This window comes from Dipodomys spectabilis, unplaced genomic scaffold (genome assembly GCF_019054845.1).
Source record: "Dipodomys spectabilis isolate Male_0828 unplaced genomic scaffold, ASM1905484v1 ptg000263l, whole genome shotgun sequence".
Taxonomy (NCBI): domain Eukaryota; kingdom Metazoa; phylum Chordata; class Mammalia; order Rodentia; family Heteromyidae; genus Dipodomys; species Dipodomys spectabilis.
Genome location: NW_024870940.1, coordinates 367,334 through 392,793, shown reverse-complemented (window position 1 = coordinate 392,793; position 25,460 = coordinate 367,334). Strand labels below are relative to the sequence as shown.

Genomic DNA, 25,460 nt, shown 5'->3' with positions numbered 1-25,460 from the left:
AGAAAGAGCAAGAACTGACAAATAGGATTGCATCCAATTAAAGTTTCTGCAAAGAAATAAAAAAGAAAAAGAAAACAGAAAATGCTACCAAAACCAAGAGACAATTTATAGAATCTTTGCTGTCAAGAGATAAAAGATTAATATCCAGAATATACAAAGAGCTCAAAAAAGTTAACAGGAAAACAAGTAATCCAATTTTAAAATAGGCAAATGAACTGAACTAAAAGATCTCAGAAGAAGAAATACAAATGTCTAATAGATGAATGAAGAAATGTGCAAAATCCTTAGCCATAAAATCAAAATTACAGTAGTATTCTATTGCACTCCAGTCAAAATGGCAATCAAGAAGAAAACAATAAAGGGAGGCAAGGATGTAGAATTCAAGGAATGTGTTGGGTAGGATATAAGCTACGGCAACCACTATAGAAATTAGTGTTGCTTCCTGAAAACAAAACAAACAAACAAACAAAAAAACAAGAAAGAAAGAAAATAGATCTAGCCTATGATTCTGCCATACTCCTTTTGGGAATACCCCCTAAAGAGTATAAATTCCTAAACAGCCATGCTTATTGCAGCTCTGTTCACAAAGCCAAAGGGTGTGATAGTCAAGGTGTCCAACAACTGATACATGGTTAAAGAAAATACAGTACATGGGCTGGGAAGGTGGCTCAGTGGTAGAGCGCTTGCCTAGCATGCCTGAGGCCCTGGGTTCGATTCCTCAGCACCACATAAGCAAAAAGAAAAAAGCCGGAAGTGGCGCTGTGGCTCAAGTGGTAGAGCGCTAGCCTTGAGCTGAAGAGCTGAGGGACAGCGCCCAGGCCCAGAGTTCAAGCCCCACGACCGGACCCAAAAAAAAAAAAAATACAGTACATGGAATATTACACAGTGATAAAGAAAAATGAAATTATGACACTGGCAAAAAAAAGAAAAAGGCTGAGACTGGAAATCATGTTGATTAAGTTAAAGCTCAAAAAGCCAAATACGTTTTGGCTCACTTGTGAAATCTAGACATAAATGACAAAAATATTCATAGACATATATATTCACACATACACACACACATATACATGAGAAAAAGAGAAAACATGATTATAACTATGGGATTTATGGGATTGTTTAGGGTAAAAATGAAGGCAGGGAAGAGGAAATAAGAATGTAGGGTAATAACAGCATGAGTGTAGCATGAAACATCTCACTGAAAACTGTGACACAGAGGGGTAGGGGCAATAGGTTAAGAACGAATAGAGGAGGTTATTCTGTTTAAAATAGAAAATATGCACATGTGAAATACCATAGTGTAATCTGAATGAAATTGGAGGTTGGATACCAGCAGGAAAGGACAAACTGAGAAGGTGAGTAAAAGTAAGATCTACATATGTTATCTGCATATTTGAAAATAGAATGATGAAACCTAGTGAAATTGTCCTAGGAGAAATAAAGAGGAATGCTAACACGGATGATATTGATCAAGATGCATTGTAAATACGTGTGGAAGAGTCACAATGAAACTCCTCATTACACACTGATTTGGTTAATAAAAATTTTTAGTTAAAAAAGTGTTGAGCTGGGTGCTGGTGGCTCACACCTGTAATCTTAGCTACTCAGGAGGCTGAGATATGAGAATCATGGTTCAAAACCAGCCCAGGCAGGAAGGTCCATGAGACTCTTATCTCCAATTAACCTCCAGAAAACAGCAAGTGGCGCTGTGGCTCAAGTGGTAGAACGCTAGCCTTGAGCAAAAGATCTTCAGGGACAAAACCCAGGCCGAGTTCAAACCCCAAAACTAACAACAACAACAACAACAAAGGTGTTGAAATCTTAGCCAAAGCACTAAGGCAAGAGAAATAAAGAGGTTACAACTAACCAAACAAGTCAAATTATCCCTATTTGCCAATGATATAATCTTATATTTAAAAGACACTAACGATGACACCAGAAAACAATTAGTTCTGATCATTTCCAAGCTATAAAATGAACATACGAAAATTAGTACATTTCTCATGATTTTCAACAGGGAACAATGTAACAGACATCAGGAAAGCAATCTCATTCACAATAACCTCAAAAAAGAAAAAAAAAATCTAAGAATAAACCAAACCAATAACATGAAAGACATTCACACAAGGAAAACTATAAAAAATCAAGACAAGAACTGAACAAAAAGTGAAAGCCCTCCCCTGTTCAAGATGAATCAATGTTGTGAAAATGGCCATAATGGAAAGCAATCTACATATTCAATACAATCTGATCAAAATCCAAAGCACTTCAGAGCTTAAAACAATAATATCCTAAGATCCATATTGGAAGTATAAAAGATCTCAAACAGAACTGGGGATGGGGGGTGGGGACGACAATGCTAGAGCCATCACAACACTGATTTCAAATTATACGACAGAGCCATGGTAATAAAAACAGCATAGTATTGGCATAAAAACACAAACTTGTAAACCAATGAGACAGAAGAGGTTCCAGAGATAAACCCACACAGACATAGATATCTCATTTGCAAACTCCAGTACTGCCAAAAAATTAATAATAACAATACAAACTAAACAAGATGTTCATATATTCATCTGAGAATACAAACCATACTTATATCAATATACAATAAACGGTGCATGCTGATAAATTAAATCAGGCAATATAATAATTAAATCACACACCGGCTACTTAAAAGGATCACTGAGAGAAGGACTTCATAATTCAGCAGTCACCAAACTGCTTGAAGATTCAGGGCAGAAGAGGAAGAGAAGCAGCCTAAAAACACAGAGACAGGGAGCAGCCTGTAGGTTTCTAAGACAAAGATCTGGCATTGAGGCACACAAATCACTGTCTACATAAATTATTTTACACTACATGAGACTGTTGAATACATACTACACAATAAAGTAGTAACAAAAACAAAAACAGAAAGATAAAGTGAATTACTCTGAAAATTCAAAACCTATCTCCAAAAAATGGTTATTCAAATTCCCCAAGTGTTGATCCCAAATAGGCAGAATTTGACTGTAATGAATCAATGTTGTCTTTGTCAGCATCAGTGAGAGTATATAAAACCAGGACATAACCAGGTTTTGATGACACACAACTGTAATCCTAGATACTCAGAAGGCTGAGATCGGAGGATCATGGTCCAAGCCAGCCCAGGCAAGAAAGTCTATCAGACTTTTATCTTCAATAACGCACCAAAAAAGCCAGAAGTGAAGCTGTGGCTCAAGTGGTAGAGTGGTAGCCTTGAGCAAAAAAGCTCAGGGACCATGCCCAGGCCCTGAGTTCAAGCCCCCTCCCCTGTTCCCCCTTCCAAAAATAGCTTCAATTCCTTATAGCTCCTAGATGTCCTTAGCCCAATGCAACCTATGCTCTCTAGGTCCCCTTCCATGCAAACTGGCATGGTATGCTGATTAGGCTCCATTCTCATAGGCTCTACTGTGAGCCAACCAAGAGTAGGTTGCTTTCTTCTTTCACTGTATACCAGTTGTTCTTGCAACTGTGGAATTTAATTACACATTATCTAAACTAACAAAATGAAGTGTGAAGACTTGTTTCTAAAAAAATGTTACAAAACATGGGTTAAGTGTTTTAGTACAAATTAGGATGGTTTACTCAAAAAAGAAAAGTGCTATTGAATTTAATGTGGGTGAGTCTACTATAAAAGACTTGGGGAAACAAGAGACTAAGATATGACTCATTGATTTTAAGTGTCTTTCAGATCTTCCTTCATTTTAAAGAAATCATAACTTGAAATCATAAATGGTACATTCATTGTGGTATGACTTACACATGAAAATCATACAAAGAGTGAAAACCCATGAATTCATACGTTAAAAATGGCTTGTCGCCCTAGGACCAAGTTTCTGGATTCCAGCATTACTGACACTTTGGATGAGAGAATTCCTTTGGAGTGTGGAAAAAAGTGGCAAGTGAGTTGAATAATATTTAATTTCTGCTTAAAATTAGTTTTTATTTTTTGCTGGTACTAGGATTTGAACTCAAGGCCTGGGCAATGTCCCTTAAGACTAGCTAGCGTTCTACCATTTGAGTCACATCTCCACCTCCAGCATGTTGGTGGTCAACTGGAGGTAAGAGCATCAACTTTTCTGAGCCACTGGCTTCAAACTCAGTTCTCAGTCTCCTGAATAGGTAGGACTGCAATTGTGAGCCACTGGTTTACCTGGCTTCTAATTCATTTTGTGGGGTTTTTTTAAAAATGGTTTTTACTATTCCAACTGTACTAATCACTACTAGTTTCAACGAAGTCATTTAAGATGAGTTTTTTATACTTAACAAGAAGACAAAAGACAATCCTTAACAGGGAAAGTGCCAAGTAAGAACCTAACTTTATATATAATGATTATTTTCTCTTCACTCTCTTTCTTAGATCAAGACTAAAGTCTAGATATGCTCAAAAAACAAGGCAGAAACACAGGATTACTGTGTATATTAACATAAAAAGAGAGTGAAGACAGAAAAAAGCACAAAGGAGATATCTAGAAACAATTTCTAGATAGAAAAAGTCATTATCTCTGGCCAACTTAAATTTCATTCACAACCATGTTTACTACCGGCCCAGTCAACATTAGTCAAAAGAAGTTCATATACACAAATGCCAGAAAATTCCAATGTCTACTAGAAAGTAAGTAGTTATAAATAATGAAAAAGAACCTCAAAAACCTGAGATATGTCTTTATGCATCTTTATGTATATATATATAAACTAAAAAAAGTTGCAGCATTTTTTATATCACCATTAAGTAAGCATTAGAGAATCTAATTTTCACATGCAAAGAACAGTTAGAAAATCAAATTATAAAGCTAATTTCTCTTTGGAATAATTGATTGCTTTTTCTATCATTGCCACAACAATACTTCCATCATACAATGTCCCTATCAAAAGCCAGAACCTGCAAGTCAGGCCTTGGTGGCTCATGTCTGTAATCCTAAAGTACTGTGGTTTTAAGCAGTCTTACAACTCCTTCAACACAGATAGGTGGGTGAGATGGTAAGCACCTGCCATCTTAAGTGATGTGGGAGGCTGAGTTCAGGAGGATCATTGTTCCAGACAAGTTTGGCAGAAAAGTCCAAGACACTCCATCTCAATAGAAAGACACTGGGCATGGGTGCACCTGCCAGTCATCCTAGATAAAATAGGCAGATTATTGTCCAGGTGTGCACCTACACAAGAAGCATGGTCCTATCTCATAAAGAACCAGACCAAAAAGAGACTAGAGGTATGGATTAACAGTAGAGTGCCTGCTTGGCAATCATGATGCAGTCTGAGTTCAAACTATTGTACAGTCGCCAACAACAACCCCCCCCCTCCAAAAAAATAAATAAAGCAGAGGTTGAGTCTCTGCTCCCCTGTAGGCCTCCAAGATTACATGTAGAATTCCATGCACTAACAATGACGTTTCCAAAGTTAGATAACATAAAGCAATATACCTTGCCAGGCACCGGTGGCTCATGCCTGTAATCCTAGCTATTCAGGAGGCTGAGATCTGAGGATCGCAGTTCAAAGCCAGCCCGGGCAGGAAAGACCGTTGAGACTCCCATCTCCAATAAACCACCAGAAAACCGGAAGTGGTGCTCTAGCTCAAGCGGTAGTGTGCTGGCCTTGAGCTGAAGAGCTGAGAGGACAGCGCCCTGGCCCAGAGTTCAAGCCCCACGACCAACCAAAAAAAAAAATAAAATAAAGATTTCCTGTTGTTCTGGTAAAGGGGATAGGGTTGGAGGAAATGAGGTTATCCTCACTCAGAAGACAGCGAAGCTAAAATTTCTACATTACCTTTACTTATATACCCCAATCATTCTTAACACTGCCTTTGGAATCAGCATTTTATAGCCAAATACTTAACTGAGGAATTCAGATGCAGTAATCCATTTAGTACTAAAGGTCCTAGATCAGAGAGTAATAACCCACATGCCGTGTGGAGACTGGGCTTCACAGTTTTCTTTCTGATCCTACCAAAACTAAACTGTGAGCTTTCTAAAGGCAAGGCCTACATTTTACAAAATAATGCATTCGATATTAGTTAGATGGCTGAGAATTAATAAAGGAACTGTGAGAATGAAAGTGGGAGTGGAAAGAAGCCAGTCAATAGGACACTCAAGGACCTAACATTTTAATTATCCAATTCAAACACATGAAAGGGAAACTAAAATGTTACGGGGATGAAAACAAAGCTCAAAATATACAGGAGCAAAGCAGTTTGTTTGAACTAATGAACCATTTTAAAAGAGAAAATGCAGAAAACTCCTTAGGAATAGGAAAGTAAGATTTTAGTAAAGGAGGAAAGAAAGTGGAGAAGCTTTAAAAAAGCAAAGGACTTTTTAAAGGCAAAGGAACTAAAAATTATCACATGGCATAATTTGAACTGAGATACAGTGGTTTTGTACATGACCTGAGGAAAAGCTGCATGAGTATTACAGCTTAAGTGCAGTGCACCATGGAATAAGATAGGGAAGAATCAGGAAGGTCAGCTGGAACCACCCTGGTCATTTCGAGCAGGGTCATCTCAGGCATGGAAAAGAATGAGCCTCATATCATATGATGGCCAAAGAATCAGCACATCACTGCCAGTTAGATGGGAAAGAGAGAAAGAAAGAGAAATAGAGAAAGGCAGGTACCAACAGGTGATTTAAAAGTTTAAAATCTAGGTACAAAGACCAGAGATAGTGTTAGCAAGAAAAGAAAAGGATGATGAAAAAAGGCTTGGATAGAAAGAATTTTAATTAGGGGAAATATAGGCGCTAACATCAAACACAAAACCTTACCATAAGGAAAGTTAAGGAGAAAATAAAGAAAAAAAATCAGCTAGAATTCTTTGTCATGGGCTGTTTATAGAAAAACCATCTTTAAAGTTATTTTTTTCTTTAAGCTAATCCCCTTGCAACAAGTCTGAAATACATATGACATGAGCTCACCATCAACCTGATATGTTTTCATGAGCACTGTCAAAGACCAAACTAAAGTCAAGATAGTTACAATTTTGATCATCCAATACAGAGTCTAACATATTAGGCAAGTTCAGGCCAGCATGAACTACATAAAAAGATGCAGGAAGCCTGGGCTATACAAGGAGACCCTGTTTTAAAAATAAACATACAAAAATAAATAAAATATAAAACAAACCATTCAAACTTTTAAGTAATTTTAATCCTATACAGAAAATTCCAATGTAATTGTTAAATTTCAGAAAGTTCAGTGAGTGTTAATATGAGTCCCCATTTCAACAAAGCTTGCCAATATTGAGATTTTTGCTGTTGTTGGGTTGGGGTTTTGAACTCAGAGCTTAGCACTTGCTGAGCAGGTGCTGTAACAACTTGAGACACACCCTTTTCCTTCTTGCTTTTTTTCAGTTTGTTTTTATTTTTTATTTTTTGGTCCAGTTGTGGAGCCTGAACTCTGGGCCTGGGCACTGTCCCTCAGCTCTCCAGCTCAAGGCTAGCGCTCTACCACTTGAGCCACAGCGCCACTTCCGGCTTTTTTCTTTTTGCTTATGTGGTGCTGAGGAATTGAACCCAGGGGCTCATGCATGTTAGGCCTTAGACAACAACCCTCTTACCTTCCCTCCCAAGTTGGAATTCCCTCTAAGCTGGAATCACAGGTATGTACAACTGTGCCCAGCCCAATATATAATTTCTTATAGCAAAAAAAAGTAAGAACAATTTTCACAGAACCTTTACATGTGTGCCAAAAGAATTTCTGAAACACTATAGTTCCATCAATAGGTATCTTTTTGTCTTAGTTATACTGACAAAGCAACAAAACTTATGAAAAGAAAAAAATATTCAATCTCTGGCTTGATTGTGAGGATGGTTATATAATCTACCTACGTGAAAAAACAGCACGGAACTACACACACACACATTGTATCAATGTCTTTTCTTCAAATTTTTTTCTTGTCTTGTTTCATTTTGTGGTAATGGGGATTGAATTCGGGGTTTGGGCATGCTAGGCAAGCGCCCTAGCACTAAGTTATAACCTCATCCTGTCTGTCCTACGCTTCCCTCCTCAGTTTTAATGCTGTACTTAGGTTATGTAAGATGTGATCAATAAGAGAAACTGTGTGAAAGGAACAATGCTCACTTTAATATTTTTGCAACTTCCTGTGAATGAATCTATACTATGATCCTTGAAGTAAGTACCATTTTTATTCCCATTCTACAGATGAGGAAACTGAGATACACATTTTAAATTACTTGTCAAGGTCACACAATGGCAGAGCCAGGATTTGGACACAGGTGGAATGACTTCTTTAAGTTTGGACTTGTCTGAAAGGAACACAGGCAGAATGACTAAAAGTTTGCATTTATCTGAAAGGCTGCAGGATTACAGGAAAAGTATGGCTGACAATCAAATTCACATTTGATTTTGGCAAGATCCCATAGGTACAAGTGTAGAATGACTAATGAAAAAAACTGAATACAACAAGATTAGCTAAGAGACTGATGTAATTAAGTCAGAAACAATGAATTAAGAGAACAGAAATAAAATGAAAACAAAGTGAATATCTACAAAGAGTGGAAAATCAAGCTGATTTCATGACTTGGGGAGGAGTTAGGGTGATTTCAAGGCTTGACTCACTAGACCCAAAGCAAGAGCTTAAAGTTTTAACAACACTACCATCTTATCAAAATCCTAAGGCCAGATAGACAGGTTCAATTCTAAGTCATTCTCCCTGAAGAGAACATTTGATCTTCTCTCTGTAATAATTGTGACTCTATATTTTAAAGTTTAGTCACTTGGCAACTTCATACTAATTGTTTAGCATGCATTTAGTTTTAAGAGTTATTAAGTTTCAACACACTATATGTGGATCATCACTGGATATTCTCTATAGCCAGTATAGAGAATATATAGAATATAGCCAGTATAGAGAATTTAGTAAGTGTTATAATCAGTACTTTGTAAACCTAGATGCCCTGGGAGTGGAATCATTTTATCCCTTACAAGGAGTCTAGTGTCACCTGTCTTAAGAGTAAAAAACATTAACTGACCGTGTCAGAGCTAAATAAGACTACTGTTATCGATTTCCTTTGGTTCACAAAGGTCAAATAACAAAAAATAAAATAAAATAAAAACACTGTCCTTATAGCTTAAGGACCTGCAAAACACAGCCCCAGAATTATAAACACTAGAAAAGCTTACTGTGCCTTCAAGCTTATTATCAGTTAGGGTAAAATAATGCAAAAGCCAGGGCCTTCATTAACAGATTGCTCCTAGAAAGTTTTCAAGACAAAAGATAGTGAACTTCCAACTTGTTTTATCTAACATCAAGAAAAACAAGTTATTTAAGACAATGGAGTATGTTTAAGTAGATGCTAACAGGTGTGTGTGTGTGTGTGTTGGGGATTCAAGCACTCTACTACTGAGCTACAATGTTTAAGTAGATGCTAACAGGTGTGTGTGTGTGTGTGTGTGTGTGTGTGTGTGTGTGTGTGTGTGTGTGTGTGTGTGTGTGTGTGTGTGTGTGTGTGTGTGTGTGTGTGTGTGTGTGTGTGTGTGTGTGTGTGTGTGTGTGTGTGTGTGTGTGTGTGTGTGTGTGTTGGGGATTCAAGCACTCTACCACTGAGCTACAACACCAGCCCAATGAAAAGTTTCACATCACATAATCACTTGGAAAAATCTTTACTCCACACATACAACAGATTCTAAGTCCAGTAAAAGCTAAAGAATAGCTACACCTAGGAATTTAAGTCACACATAACGATTACTTAATATTAATATTATTTTGAGAAAACTTTCAAATTGACAGTTCACATTTTCAGAGAACTATAAATTTATAATCTGTTAAAATAATGGTTTATGGAGAAAGTAAAAACTGCCAAAGTTTCTACAATGTGTAAAGAATGACTTGGATCCTGCAATGTGTGGCTCACATTGACTTTTATAGGCTATACATCTAATAGATACGTAAAGAAACATAAAGATGCTTTCAGATGTATGAGTGCACATGTAGGCATACACATAAGACAATCTAGACAAGCTATGCTTTCCACTAATAATTTTTTATATAAAGTTCTCCTGAACTGAAAAGAGAAAGAGAACAGTTAACAGAAGAATCTGGCCAAAGAACGCAAAGTAGGAATCTGAAAGCTAAAAAAAAGTAAAAAAATAAAATAAAACACAACACATTTTCACTGAACACTTTTATCTATAAATGTCCATTTTTTAAGTTGGGTAATATACCAACTTTCATTTATGAAAAATAATATTCTAGGATAAATTTCTAATTCCTAAGAGGAATAAGTTTAAAGAACTGCATACAAAAAGTAATAGAATCAAGGGCTGCAATAAAATGAACAGAAAAAGCAAACAGGCTTTTACTGGAAACCTAGTAGCCATCTCATATATTAAAAGTCTGGATGGACTGAAGTAACAAATTAAGATGAAAATTCCCAATGGATTCAATATGTACTGAAAAAGATGCAATGGAATTCCAATCAACAGTTGATACAAAAACTGTCAGATGAAACAATGAGAGATTTGTTGCAATAGATCTTACAACTTACAAATACTAAACTATTGTATTACTAGTACTGAAACTAAAGATTTGGGCTAAAAGACTAAAATCTGCCAGTGGAAAGGAGGCCTCACTGAAGGCATTCCGCCTAATGCGAAGGTTCCTTTCCTTGATGAACATTTGTGACCAAAGAGCATTCAGTGTACATGGTACCCCAAGCTAGTAACAGCCTAGTTACAAAAACAGCCAGATTTCCAATTTCCCCTTAATACAGGCAACATTTCTAAAAGCAATCATATTCAAAATAAATGTATCTTCACAGTTACAGGAGGAAATTTTAAGATGGACAGGCACCATTGCCTGATTTTCTAATTTTTTCACAAACCATAAGACTTCTACATGCTGAGAATGCTTTATGTTTTAACCTGCAGTAAACGCTTTATATCACTTTAATGCCCTAGTGCTTAAAATGCAACAGAACAGCCCAATGAAGGCAAAGAATATATTTGGCTTACATGTAATGAATGATTTTGATCCAACTATATTTTAGTCAGAAAAACTTTAATGAATGTTTTTCCCAGTAAGTAACTTAGCAGTTCCAGAGGTGAAAAGAAAAAGACATTTTGAGGGATGATGGGGAGACGAAACCATTTTAGTTTTATATTTTGCAGGTAATCATTAAACATTTTAAAGTTCCAAGATTATCAGAATGTTTCACAAAAAAGTAACTCTCTATTATGTAGTTACATAAAGCTTTTATCCAGTTTTTGCAAAGTAGAATTTCAGATCATAATAAAGCTTAAAACAGGTAATTCCAGAAATCACGTCTCTAGCAAACCAACGACGGCTCTAGAGCATCATATTCTGTATTTTAAATTCAAGACTTAGAAAACACATGAGTACTTATTCTCTTCAGGTCTGTCTGTCTGTCTGTCTGACTGACTCTCTACCTACCTATTTTTCCTATCTCAGGCTTATATGAGAAGGAAAACCTGCCATTATTAGAACTAGCTCAATCCTGCCATTATCAGAACTAGGTCAACCTGGTAAGGAAAAGCCTGTTATTGCCAGAACCAGCTTGACCAGAACGAGCTTGACTTTTATGCTTCAACTAACTTTCTAGAAACAGTAACCCTTAGGGTAAACCAAAACTCAAAACCCAGAACTAAAACCTGAAACCCAAAGAACTATAGTCCTGATGGTCAGGGCTCAGACTTTGGGAGTAGGAAACTCCCCTGGGCAGCCTGTATAATAAACCTGAGTTCTCCAACTTCTTCCCAGAGTATTTCCCACAACAATACCTTATCTCTCTGAATGACCAACTGCAGAACTTCAAAGGTCATAAAATTACATAGCATATCTATGTGACTTTCAGTTTTTATGGAATCTAAAGGTCTCTCACTTCTAAGTGGCATATTCAAGAGTTGATAAGGTCTGTACAAAATAGATAATCACTTTAAATTACCCACAGTCAAAACAAAAATTATGTCAATTCCTTTATTCAATAGGCTTTACACACATACACACACACACACACACACACACACACACACACAACCTCCCACCTAAGGGTTATCAAAGTAAAAAAGGTAAGATCCTAAATTCCCCTGGTGTTAAAGATCATTTTTGTCATTAACTGTAATAGAAAATTTTTAAAAAGATCCAATTTCCCAGACTTGATTTTGCAGTCACAATTCAACGAGGTCTAGCAACTGAGTTGTGCAATTATGGCAAGTTTAACAGAAATCACTACAAACCGGAGGAGATAATTACCTGTGGCATAAGTTGCAAAAACAAATGCAGGTCCTTTTTCTATAATGTTTCATTTTATGGTAAGATCACAAAAAGCATAACCAAAATATTAGTATAAAGTCGACTGAAAAGGCGCAGGAGATATTCTATCAGAACGGAAGAGAAGGAAGGGAAAGGGAAAGGAAGGAAGGAAGGAAGGGGGGGGGGAGGGAGGAAGGAAGGAAGGAAGGAAGGAAGGAAGGGAGGAAGGGAGGAAGGGAGGAAGGGAGGAAGGGAGGAAGGAAGGAAGTCTGTCTAAACCTACAAGATCTCAGAGGAATGAACCAGTCCTATCACTCTACCCCGTATGATACATGGGTGCTTCTTTATAAAGCTCCAGACTAAATAAAAACAGCAATCACTTTGCATCCGTAACTTTACACAGAGTAGTATCTTGACTTCCAACTGCGCTTTCCCCCTCACTCACCCCGGCTTCCTCGCCGCTCCGTAGCGGCTTTCAGGCCAATGTGAGCAGAACTGGGTGGGGTAGAAGAAAAACACGAGCAGCGCTTTTAGGGCACCGCCAGCCTCTTCCCCGCAAATCATTCCCAACAGTTTTCTCTACTACGAAAATAAGTCTCCTTCTACCAGCCACGACAGACCTGACCCGGGAAGACGGAGCGGCCGCCGCAGTGGAGCACTCCCGACCTCCGAATTGTAAGTACTCCTCAATCCACAGAACCGGAGGATGACAAGATACCTCTACCTGTTTTGGGGGCGAAGGTGGGTGGAGGACTCTTTTCCAAGTAGCCCCAACAGTGTCACCAAAACACAGTTCCGGAATAAAATATTAAGAAACATTCATTCTCCCCCCCCCCCCCGCCCTTTCCCACCCAGAGACTCGGGGAGCAAAGCTCCTTCTCCAGCCCACACCGCCCTCGGTCCTCGGGTCTGGAGTTTGGGGTGGAGATCGGGCCGGGGGAGGGGGCGGAGAGCGCGGACCACGGGACGCGAGCGAGTTGCGGAGCCCCGCTCCCCCGCACCACGTCCCCGAGCCCAGACGTCCGGGACCGGGACCCCCGGGCACGCTGCTCAGCCCGGGCCCACCAACGCCGATGCGCACTCCCGAACTTGCCGTCTCCGGGCATTCCTGCCAGACGGGCACAGCAGGCGAGTGCGCGTCACGCGGCGGAACGCGCCGGTCCACCCCGCAAACAACCCACGCACCTCGGAACCCGCCCCGCAGTTTCCCCAACTCCGGACAGGAGACCCCACCTCCACGATTCAAACCTTCCGCCCACCGTGCGAGAAGCCCGCAGACAGGAGTTGGGGAGCCGTCGACGCCTCTCCGAGACGGCCCCTCACCGACTGCCCCACCCCAAGCCGCGTCGCCGGAGCCCCGCTCGGGGCCCCCGCTGCCTCCCTCCCCTCCCGCCGGGCGCCCCGAGACCCCCTCCCGGGCGCCCACTCACTTTCTCCCCCAGCCCCTCCGAGGCATATGTTCTTCCTCAAAGTGAAGGGAAAGAAGTGGGGACCGGACGTGAGGCAGACCTGCTTCCAACCCGCCCGACTCACCTCGGAACCGCGCTGAGTTCTCTCGCCCCGCACAGCCCCCTCCCCAGCGTCCCAGCGCGAAGGGCTGAGGCGGAAGGAGGGAAGCGGGAGGGGGAGGGGTGCCTTCCGTGCGGGGCGCCCGTCGGGAGGGGTTGGGGAGGGCTGGAGGCCCGCACAGGAAGAGGAAAAGGGGGAGGGGAGGCCCCACTCTCCCAGTCTCCCCCCTGAAAACCTCCCTTGTCTCAATCACATCAGACTGACTGTCTTTGTCTGGCTGACAACCGCCATATTGATATCAACAGCCCCGCTCCCACCTGCTGCAGTCGGGCGTCCCTGGGAGTTGTAGTTTCTGCCTCCCTGGAGTAAAAGCGCAGAGCCCAGTGGCTAAAGGCCCCGGAGAACTACAATTCCCGGCAGGTGCCGCGCCCACACGCCTTCCCCCAGAGAGGAGGGGAAAGGGGAATCCGTTGCTGTAGGGACTACAAATCCCAGAATACCATGGGTGACCGGCCCGTAAGGGGAACGTGATATCAGTTGGGGTGGAGAGAGGATGAATTGGCGGCGGGGATGAATTTAAGTTGACGGAAGGAGGTGTTCTGAGAGGAAAAGGGAGGAAAGGAAAGGCGACCACAGTTCCCAGGGTGCCCGGGAAGGACTACATTTCCCAAGATGCCCCAAAAGGGGGCGTGAGGAGGGGAAAAAAAGACTGCAAATCCCGCGATGCACTCCGCGGCCGGCGACGGAGAACGAACCGGAAGGCGCTCCCTGGGTTTGGGGAGTTGGACGGCTGACACAACAACCGAAAGTCCAGTATGAAACTGGTGAGTTCCCGCTCCGGGGTCGGAGGGCAGAGGGGAAGCCGCGTCCTGTGGACTTCGTCTCCTGCACCTTGGGCGGAGAGGGTTGCAGCTGGGGAAGGGAGAGCGAGGCGGGCTGAGGAAAGTGCTGGGGGGGGGCGGTGGCGGGACGCCTCGCCCCCCTCCCCACGCCGCCGCCCGGCCGGGGTCGTGATGGCGCGTTGGCGGCTCCGGGGGCGGAGGCGCGAGGTTGCCCTGCAGCTCTCTCCCCCGACGGGCTCGGGCTTCGGCGGGGTGCCTGGGTTTGGGCTCTCGGCGTCCACGTGAGCCGTCCCGAGGCTCCGGACCGCCTGTGGGCATCCAGGTTGCCAACGGAGGCGCAGTGGATCTGAGCCGCGGGTGGGAAATGCAGGAACCGAACGTCGTCGTCGTTCATCCTATTTCCTGTTAACGGAGAAAGCCCCGGCCCGGCCCGGCCCGATCTGGGAGACCGGGGGTCTGGGGGGGGTGTCCGAACCCCCCGCCAAGGGCTTGGGCCGGGCTGAGCGCGGGGCCGAGGCTTTTGTGACTGGGGATGTGCGGCCCGCGGGAGACTGGACGCGGTGGAACCGCCTCTGACGTGGCTTGCTGGAAAACTTTTGTGCGCCTAGTTCCAACACGTTGTTTTGTCTCCTGACTTAGTAAAGGCATAATAAGGAGGGTAGAAAACGGGTGTGAAATACCGCGTCTCGACCTTCTTAAAATCCACGCTCTTGCAGCCAAGTTATTGCCAAGTGTACTGTCTGTAATCGGTACACAAAGAAACGACCTCAGAGAAGAACACAGGTTCAGTTCAGTTTTTCTGTAAGTTTATTTGTGAGGGTAATGGAGAGCCAGCCAGGGTTTGCTTACATTTACTTGCGAAATCTGCCTAATTGTTTTAGAGGGCTGGAAACATGGAATAAAAATAATAAAAATTAATTTTGTCCCTTCAGAATCTAAAGATACTTCAGAGGAACGGGAAGGGTTCTATTGATACACTTTCAAACCATATATTGTACACTAAAACTCACTGGGTAGTTGAAAGGTGATCTGTAATATAGAATTCCTACCAACATACCAGAGCTTGCATTGTTTGACTTCTGTACCTACTGAAGGTTTAAATAAGTCTCCTCCTGGCCTAGTAGCCTACAAATTTTAACTTTATATGCTGTTTCAGGAATATGAGATTGTGTTTATATAATCAAAGGGGCTGAAAATGTATTCCAGGGCTGATGATCTTGACTAGCATGCACAAGGCCTGAGTTTGATCATATATATGTAGGTATATATAAGTGTGTGTGTGTGTGGAGATAGCCACTTAGAAGGTGGAGATGGGGAATGTCATAGTTTGAAGTCAGTCCTGGTATAAAAATTTGCAAGACTGCATCTCAGCCAATGGCTGGGTACATTGGTACATGCCTATTATCCCACCAGTCGGAGAAGTGCAGGGGCTGGATGCAATGTCACCTGTCCTCTCCAGCAACACAGGAAACGTAATTAGGAGAATCTCAACCCAGGCTGCCTTGGGTATAGTGAGAGACTCTTTTCTCAAATATAACCAAAACAAGAAGAGGTTGGAGACGTGGCTTAAGTGGTAGAATGCCAGCCTAGCACACATGAGGCCCTGAGTTCAATCCCCAGTGATACCCCCATAAAACAAAAAGAAATACACGTTACTGAGCACAATCTTGTTTATGAGATTATGACTTTCCAAAGTACCTTTCCCACACACAACCTAGGACCACTTGTTGGTTTTACTTCCTTAATGAAAGTTTCTCAAGTGGGTCTGTTTTTCTCCATTTTCCCGAGCGCTGCCTTTACACTAGTTCTTTTCACTGGACACTTGGTATTCAATAAGACCTTCTAAATAGTTTCCCTGCCTTCTCAAATCCGTCTTCTGCTGGGTTTCTCAGCAGTTCTTTTAAATAGTAGAGTTCCATAAAACCTACCTTTCCACTAGGTAAAGTCTTGCAATTATTCTCTGGGCTTGAAGAATACTTCTCTACTTCCCCCTAGTCTTTGTTCCAGTTGTAGCACACATCTTCCAGTTCTTGAACTCAACCTGTTGTTCTCTTCTGTCTCTGGGATTTTCCAGGGTGTTCTATTGCTTGCTGTCTCTCTCTCTCTCTCTCTCTTTCTTCTTTTTTGAGGGGAGGGGTTGGCTAATGTCTTAATGTCTTATATACTTAAGGTCTTTGTTTAAACAGCTTTTCAAAGTTACCTAGAGGTAGATGCTTCCATAGCCCACTTCCTGCTCATAAGACCTGTGATGATTGGCTTTGCATCTGCCCTCTCTAATATAGGATATGTATTCCTAGAGCCTGACAGATAGTGAGACCTTACCAAATAGTAGTGAATGCATAATTTCTGAAAGCCTGTCAAGGTTTGTGAATACTGTTGAGGATAGATTTCTGGATAGAGTTAACAAGATAAGAAGTGAGAACCTGTGGAGTAAAGATGTAATAGTTGCTACTTTTTTTTTTTTTTGATTTTTGCTTTTTGGCCAGTCTTAGGGTTTGAACTCGGAACCTTGGCTCTGTTCCTGAGCTCTTTTGCTCAAGGCTAGCACTTTACCACTTGAGTCACAGCACCAATTCCAGTTTTCTGGTGGTTAATTGGAGATAAGAGTTTTACCAGCGTTCCTGACCAGGCTGGCTTTGAATCATAATCCTCAGATCTCAGCCTTCCGAGTAGCTAGGATTGCAGGCATGAATCATCAATGCCTGGCCAGGCTATTTTTATTATCCAACTATAGCTTCCATGAATACCTTTACAGTTCTCTTTTAAGTTTTTGTGCATTACTTTCTTGGTGGCTTTTCACACACACACACACACACACACACACACACATACACACATCAATGTCCTTATATTTGGATAGCTCCTTCTTAGGTACCAACTCAAAGGATTTTAATAGCTTCCTATTATTTATAATACTGTGCAATATTCTGGCAGGTTTATTTAGCTGAAGAAATGTATTGATATTTTCAGTTATGCAGAATTCTTATTTTGTTTCTTGGGACAGGGTCTCACTCTGTAGCCCATGATGGCTTCAAATTCATGCCCTTCCTGCTTCTGTAGAGTGTGCTGGGATGGTTACAGGCATGTGCCACCACGCCCACCTCATAATCATTTTAAGAAGAAAACTGGAAGTGTATCTTCTAAAAATCACCATGTTTTAAAACATGTTCACTTATTAGTATAGATTGAGCCTAATTGGGTATACCCTAGTGGCCAATTCAGCTAATGATGAAAACTAGAATTCACTTGAGTCCTTATCAAAAGCTGATGGAATAAAAAATACTAAGTATTCTGACAGGAAGTGAGTTTGAAACATCCTGGCAAGGAAGCTAGTCATTCAAATAGATAAAGATTAAAGTGAATAAGCGATATGAAATTCAAGAGCTCCACATGTATACTGTGCAGATGGTTAGAGATGGAGAACATCTTCTAGCCTGTTCAGTCAACCAAGATTTGTTATGCAACCACTGTATCCTCTAGAATTCAAAGTTTCAACACGTCCCATTTTAACTATTACATTTGACCCCAAAGATCTATGACAGGGAATTATTTATAATTTTGCTGAGGCACAAATTTGAATGTGACTTTCAAATTAATGATAATCCTTTGTAAATGAGCCTGATTGCCTTTGCAGAGTTGTTGCTCTCTGGTCTGGAAGAAAAGTCATTTAAGTCTGCATTATACTTACTGAATTTGATGAAGGAAATTTTATGCTGTATGTATTTACAAATGTTAAAACTGAAAAATTCGCTGAAATAAATTTTTCAATGGTGTGTATTCCTTTGTCCAAAATGCTGTTTCATTTCTACTGGCTCACGCTTATAACTTATCATTACCCCCCGGGAAAACAGATGGAACAAAGAAATGAATTCATGGCCTGCTCCCAGTGGAGGACAAGTAGAACACCAAGTGCAGCTGTAGATTATACAGAAGATCTTGTTTGAAAAGGATAAATCCTGTCCCAAGGTCATTTAACAGATCATCAGAAAAGGATGCAGTTAAATTCTCACACCTCTCACGGATTCTTTTTCTGCAATTTACAGAGTTGTAGAATTCTTTTGGCTTCCTAGAACTTGGATCAAAAACAGAAAATTGCTTGCTATAAATTACAAGCATTCAAAATTTTACCGGTGCTGGATGCACCTATTACAGTATGATTGTTAAAATGCCAACCTGATTTTACTCTTTTCTGTTTCTCCTTGGTGGTTGATTAGGGTGCCCTCATGTGTCTTTTCGATGTAATGTCATTTCAAGCCTTGGAAAGGTCATATTTTATTGCAACTTCAGTATCGTAGCTTCTTCCTTTCCTAATTTCCTCAAACTCTGAAAAGCTAAGCCATGTTATATACCTTGTTCAGTAGTACTCTTTGATTAAAAAATAGGTATGTACATTTCAGAGTTTTAAACTGGTACTCTGAGGGTTTATACTTACCAGAGCAAAAAATATACTGACAGATTTTTTTTTTTTTTTTGCAGTAATATAGATGAATTGAGAAAAAGTATCTGGCTTATGTCTGGTTATTCAGCAAAGCCAAAGTGCTTCCTAATGTAAGCCTGACATCTCTTGGCATATTTGTTTTGTACTCAAATCCCTCTGCCATTTGCTCTAATGTGTGTTTGACAAGGAGTTTACAAGAGCTGAGGGTATAGCATGGATGTTGAAAATGGACATTATTCCAAATGGAAAATTCACTCTTGCTTGCATAAACCAGCCCTCAGATATCTTTCATCATTCATTTATTCATTCAACAAATCTTCCTGAGCACCTCCTCTTTGGCTAGGCTTTGCTAGTGAACAAAACAGATGTATTTCCTCTCTGTGTAGCACACAAAGCTTAGTGGGACTCAAGCAAAATTAAAATGGATATCATGATATAAAGATACTATTGTACACTGGCTCAAGTTATTTTTGTAATAAAATGGTAGAAAATGGATTTAGTTGTATCCAGTAATATATCATCCTACAGTTGTAATAGAAAAGGCCCAAATGTCCACTAGTTTTCCATTTTTCAGTAGTGTATGAGAATACATTTTCCGCTTTTGCCAACAAGACTGTTTACTCTATTTGTCTTACTAATGTAACTTTCTTCTGTCTCCTATGCTCACAGCCTCTCCATCTACCAAGGGCTTCTGCCTTATTTAGTAAAATGTAATGATTATGGATGTGTGAAGATATACCAGGAAGAGAAGCACATTTCATCTGTTAAAAATGTGATGCCATACAAATCTTTAAAAGGAAAATGCTGATGACTAGACATAGAAATTAAGGTGGTAGAATTATGAGTTCAGGCAGATTGGAGAGGGACATGTGGGGGTCAATAACAGAAGACACTCCCCATTCCCCAGGAAAGGACTAGCTTGTGAGATGAAGCTAGGAGTTGACATGTCAGGAGTTTACTAACAGAAGAGCAGATGCTGGAATTGGCAGACATTGTGAGAACAAGCAAAAATAAGGAAAGAAAGCACGGGAATGGGAGGACTAGGGAAAACTGAAGAGTCAGTTTTCCATCACCTTTACAAAAATTAAATTAATTTTTTTTTATAAAAGAGTCAACTTTGAAGGCCCCAAGGTGTTGAATGGCAACACTGAGAAAAACAAGAGATTTACGTTGTATCTGGTTGACCCTGTATCTGAGGGAGATGCCTTAAGGATCTAAAGTTACTTAAATTTATGGAAACACAATGAACATTAGCTCTTACCAGTGGCTCATGCTTGTAATCCTTGCTACTCAGGAGGCTGCATCCTGGAGAATCCAGGTTCAAAAATAGCCTGGGCAGAAAAGTCTGTGAGAGGGACTGGGAAGATGGCTCAGTGGTAGAGTGCTTGCCTTGCATGCCTGAGGCCCTGGGTCCGATTCCTCAGCACCACATAAGCAAAAAGAAAAAAGCCAGAGTGGCCCTGTGGCTCAAGTGGTAGAGCGCTAGCCTTGAGCTGAAGAGCTGAGGGACAGCGCCCAGGCCCAGAGTTCAGGCCCCACATCTAGACCCCAAAAAAATAAAAAAAATAAAGAAAAGTCTGTGAGACTCTATCTCCAAAATAACCAGCAACAAAGATGGGCTGGAGGTATGGTTCAAGTAGTATAATGCCAGTCAAGTAATTGCAAAAGCCCTGGGTTCAAGCACTGGTGCCAGTCCCTTCCCCAAAAAAGATGGATAATCAGATGTTCAAGAAGCAATTTCTTCTCTCATATGTCAATGCTGGACCTAAAAAGATAAACATACAAAATCACACATAAGGGGCTGGGAAGGTGGCTCAGTGGTAGAGTGCTCTCCTTGCAAGCCTGAGGCCCTGGGTTCGATTCCTCAGCACCACATAAGCAAAAAGAAAAAGGCCGAAGTGGTGCTGTGGCTCAAGTGGTAGAGCGCTAGCCTTGAGCTGAAGAGCTGAGGGACAGCGTCCAAGCCCAGAGTTCAGGCCCCATGACCGGACCAAAAAAAAATCACACATAAGATCATACACTCTCCCCCACGATATCACTCCTGCTTTCACTGTATTTGATGTTGGTATAATTTGTGGAGGGGAAGGGAAAAAACAAAGTGTTTAAATATGGATACAGGTAGGCCTATTGCAACAACGAGATGTACAAGTCGTTATGTTGAAAAATGAACTTCACAACTTGGGCGGGGCGGGGGGGGGGGGGCGTGCGATGGGAAGGGATAGGAAGGGGAAACAAAGGAGGAGGCAACAATGCTTGATAAGAAATGTACTCATTATCTTGCCCATGTAATTGTAACTCCTCTGTACAGTATTTTCACAATAAAAAATTAATAAAAAAAGATCATACTACATGAATCCACACCACTTATGTATGTGGATGTGTGTATAATGTTTGTAATTTTGGCGATGTTTGAGGAATTTAGGGGTGGGTGGGGAAGGGAATATTAGAAGGTGAACAATTCCCAAATACATGGCATCTCTTAATGAAGGTGGCAAAGTGAAACTCAGTGAAAGCCACTGGTATTAGGAATGAGGAAAGGTATTAGGAATGTGGAAAGTGAGAGAAAAGGGCAGGGGTCAATCTGATTAAAATACTGTATATCAGCAAGAGTCTATAATCCTAGCTACTCAGGAGGCTGAGATATGAGGATCACACTTCAAAGCCAGCGTGGGCAAGTAAGTCTGTGAGGCTCTTATCTCCAGTAAACCACCAGAAAACTGGAAGTGGCCATGTGACTCTAGTGGAAGAGCACTAGTCTTGAGCTGAAGAGCTGAGAGACAGTGCCCAGGCACAGAATTTGAGCCCCACAACCAACCCCCTCCCAAAAAAAATATGGTATAGCAATAGTGCATATAAATACCAGGCTATGGTGGCTCACACCTGTAATCCTAGCTACTCAGAAGGCTAAGGATAATGGCTTGAAACCATCTGGGGAAGGAAAGTCCCTGAGACTTGTATCTCCAATTAAGCACCAAAAAAAGCTGGAAATGGAGCTGTGGCTCAAATGTAGAGTACTAGGCTTGAGCAAAAAACTGAGGGACAGCACCCATAGGACTGTCTCAAAACAAAATAGAATGCATAGTTGTCAACAGTCATCACAATCTAGTTAAACTTTTTATTCATAGAAAAAGTTCCTTTGTGCCTATTAGTAGTCATTCCCCAACCAATAATCTCAATAAACTTTTTCTCTGTAGATTTTTCCCTTCCTGATCTTTTCATATAAATTTACTCAAACCCCGTACAATCTCCGTCATTGAGCTCTTTCACATAGCCATTAATGTTGGGGCTTTCTGTGTATCAGTAATTCCTTATTATTGCTCAATACATGACCCTGTATAAATATATTTTCTTTATTCCCACACCAGTGGACAGACATTTGGATTGCTTCTATTTGGGGCTGTTATGATTATGGATCTGTAAGTTGTTGTTGTTTTTTTTTGAGGGGGGGTGTCTGGTCATAGGCCTCAACTCTGGGCCTTGGCGCTGTCCCTCAGCGCTTCAGCTCAAGGCTAGCGCTCTACCACTTGAGCCACAGCACCACTTCCGGCTTTTTTTTTCTGCTTATGTGGTGCTGAGGAATTGAACCCAGGGCCTCATGCATGCAAGGCAAGTGCGCTACCACTGAGCCACCTTCCCAGCCCCAGATGTAAGTTTTTAATTTCTGATTTCTTCATGTTATCACTTGTTCTTGCATGATTGCACTGGCTACAACCTCTAGTACACTACTGAGTAGAAGTTGTACAAGTAGACATGCGTGATGTGTTCCTGACCCCAAGGGAATGACATTAAGTTTTTCACTAATATTATGTGACATGTATGTTTTTATAGATGCTCTTTCCAGTTTGAGAACATTCCCTTCTATAGTTTGTTGAATGGTTGTATCATGAATCCCTCTTGCATTTTGTCAAATGCTTTTCCTTTATCTGCCATGGTGATTGATTATATGGTTTCTATCAAGATAATCTCATGTTTTGCCCTTACACTAACAGTAGATTCCCTTAATTGAATTTTGAAGGTTAAACCAAGCTTGGGATAAATATTGCCTGATCATGGTATATAATTCTTTTGTTTATGTTGCTAAATGTCCTATTAGTTCCTTGAACAGTCTTACATACATATTCATGAGGGATATTAATCTGTAGTTTTTTTGTGTGATAATTTTATCTGGGTTTAATATTAGGATAATCATCGTAGAATGAGTTGGAAAATCTTCCCTCTTCCTCTGTATTCTACAAGACTGCGAAGAATTAGATTTGTTTTTGTTGTGTTTTTTGCAGAACTGTGCCAGGGCTTTGCACTTGCAATCACTTTACCTTTTTAGCTTCCCACCCTCCAGTTCCCCAGAAAGATGTGAGGTTAGATCTCATTATTTGGTTTTGTTGTGTGTACATGTATGTGTTCATGTGTTTGTATAAGACCCAGACTGGCCTTGAACTTGTGATCCATGACCTTGTGATCTTCTAGCCTCTACCTCCCAAGGGCCAGTGGTGTACACCACAACACCTGCCTATATTACTTTCTCTTTAAACCTCTAGAGGAACACAACCTCCTGAGTGCAAATCCTAGTATTGCCAAGAAAAAAAAGTTGATAGGATAACTTATCATTGATGTCATCTACCTTGGATTTTTTATGGGAATATTGTTTTCCTTTTTTGTTAGATATGTTAATTATACAAAAGGTGTTCATTGTGATACCGCCACATGTGCATGATAATACATTTTGATCAAACTTCCTCTATTACTCTTTCTTATTTCCCGTCCTGAAGGAAGATTTTTTCATTGACATAGGCACTTTCTTCATCTACTGTAAGTCTTTATTTGTGCAAGACTTTTTAAATTGCCATAGAATATACACAATGTAACTTTTAACCATTTAGCCTTTTTTAAGCAACTTTAGTTTAGTGCCATTAAGTACATTGACATTGTTGGGTACCACCATCATCCATCTCTAGGATATTTCTTTTTCATTCTAGAGTGTACCCATTAAATAACTACCCATTCTCCACTGTGCCTCAACCTCTGGCAGTCACTGTTCTACTTTCTCTCTGCTGGACGAGTTTGACTAATCTAGGTACCCTGTGTAGGTGGAACCATACAGCATTGGTCCTTTCACAAATGGCTTATTCACTTTCCATAATTCTCTCATAATTGATACATGTTGTCACGTGGGAGAATTTCCTTCCTTTTTAAGGTTGGATACTACACAAGAGTTCTGACTTCCACGCATTCTTGCCAATAGTGGATTGTTTTCTGTTTTGTTGTTATTTTTGTTGTTTTAGTAGTAAGTGTTCTAATGGATACGAAGTATTCTCTTGTGGTTTTGATTTGCATTTCCTTACTGATTATTGATGTTGAGCACTATTTGCATTTTTTATTTAGATAATATATGTACTTTGTTTTACTTTTTACTATTTATTTATTTATTTATTGCCAGTCCTAGGGCTTGAACGCAGGGCCTGAGCACTGTCCCTGAGCTTCTTTTGCTCAAGGCTAGTGCTCTATTGCTTGAGCCACAGCGTCATGCCATCTTTTTCTGTGTATGTGGTACTGAGGAATTAAACCCAGGGCTTCATGTGAGCTGTGCAAAGCACCCTACTACTAAGCCCTATTCCCTACTAAGCCCCATTTCCGGTCCTGTTTTTATTTTTATTTTTTAAGCAAACTGAACATGTTTAAAAAAAAAAAAAGGAGCAATGAAAACACTGACTCTTTATCCTCCCCAGAAACAATGCCAGTGATGAGTTTCTTATGTGTCCTTCAAAGATCTTCTGTGGGTTTATGTGTGGATAACTAATAGTTCTTTTAACTTTTTGCATAGTTGGATATTGTACATATTTGATTTGAGATACTTTTTTCTTTTTTAATCTAAAAATGTACAGACAATTTCATATCAATTTCTAAAAGTGCCTCCTTTTATAAAACTATGCCCACTTCTCTATCAGGGTGTACTTTTAACATGATGCAGGTCTTTTCGTTCTCAGGATGATTTAAATAATTTAATAACCTAAATAATAATAATATTTTCAATACTCATTTTAAGTGTTTTTAAACATTATTAACAGACACTTTGTATTTTCATGTACTGAAGGGAAAAATTAGAATTGTGATCATTATTAGTCTGGAAGATACAATTCTGCTGCCCTTCCTAATTATTTTGGAAATCATTCATTATTACTTAAAGTTTAAGGTGTGTTTTTTGTTGATTATGTAAAACACAATTTATGAAGCTAGGGTCACTATATATATATATATATATATATATATATATATATATATATATATATATGAGAAATGCATTCCTACCATTGCTAAAAAAAGAAAAAGTTACATAATATTATTGTGTTTAGATATACCCTAATGAATCTGACCAAGCATTAAGTTGCATCAGATCTTTTACAATTGCAAATCATGTTTCACAATCTGCTTCGTTGAGATT

At 40.4% G+C, this 25,460-nt stretch overlaps 2 protein-coding genes across 8 annotated transcripts in view; one reads left to right on the top strand and one right to left on the bottom strand.

Moving 5' to 3' along the window:
- The window catches only part of Hmbox1 (homeobox containing 1), a 99,697-nt gene extending 85,656 nt beyond the window's left edge, over positions 1–14,041 (bottom strand). For all 7 annotated transcript variants that reach the window (XM_042699823.1, XM_042699824.1, XM_042699827.1 and 4 more), the window contains exon 1: positions 13,769–14,041. The gene's annotated coding sequence lies outside the window, so the exon portion shown is untranslated. The remainder of the gene's footprint in view (positions 1–13,768) is intronic.
- A 281-nt stretch (positions 14,042–14,322) lies between these two features.
- Positions 14,323–25,460, top strand: part of Ints9 (integrator complex subunit 9) — a 69,845-nt gene continuing 58,707 nt past the window's right edge. The window contains exon 1 of the mRNA XM_042699839.1: positions 14,323–14,568. Coding sequence (XP_042555773.1) covers positions 14,560–14,568 — 9 coding nt within the window. The 5' untranslated portion in view covers positions 14,323–14,559. The remainder of the gene's footprint in view (positions 14,569–25,460) is intronic.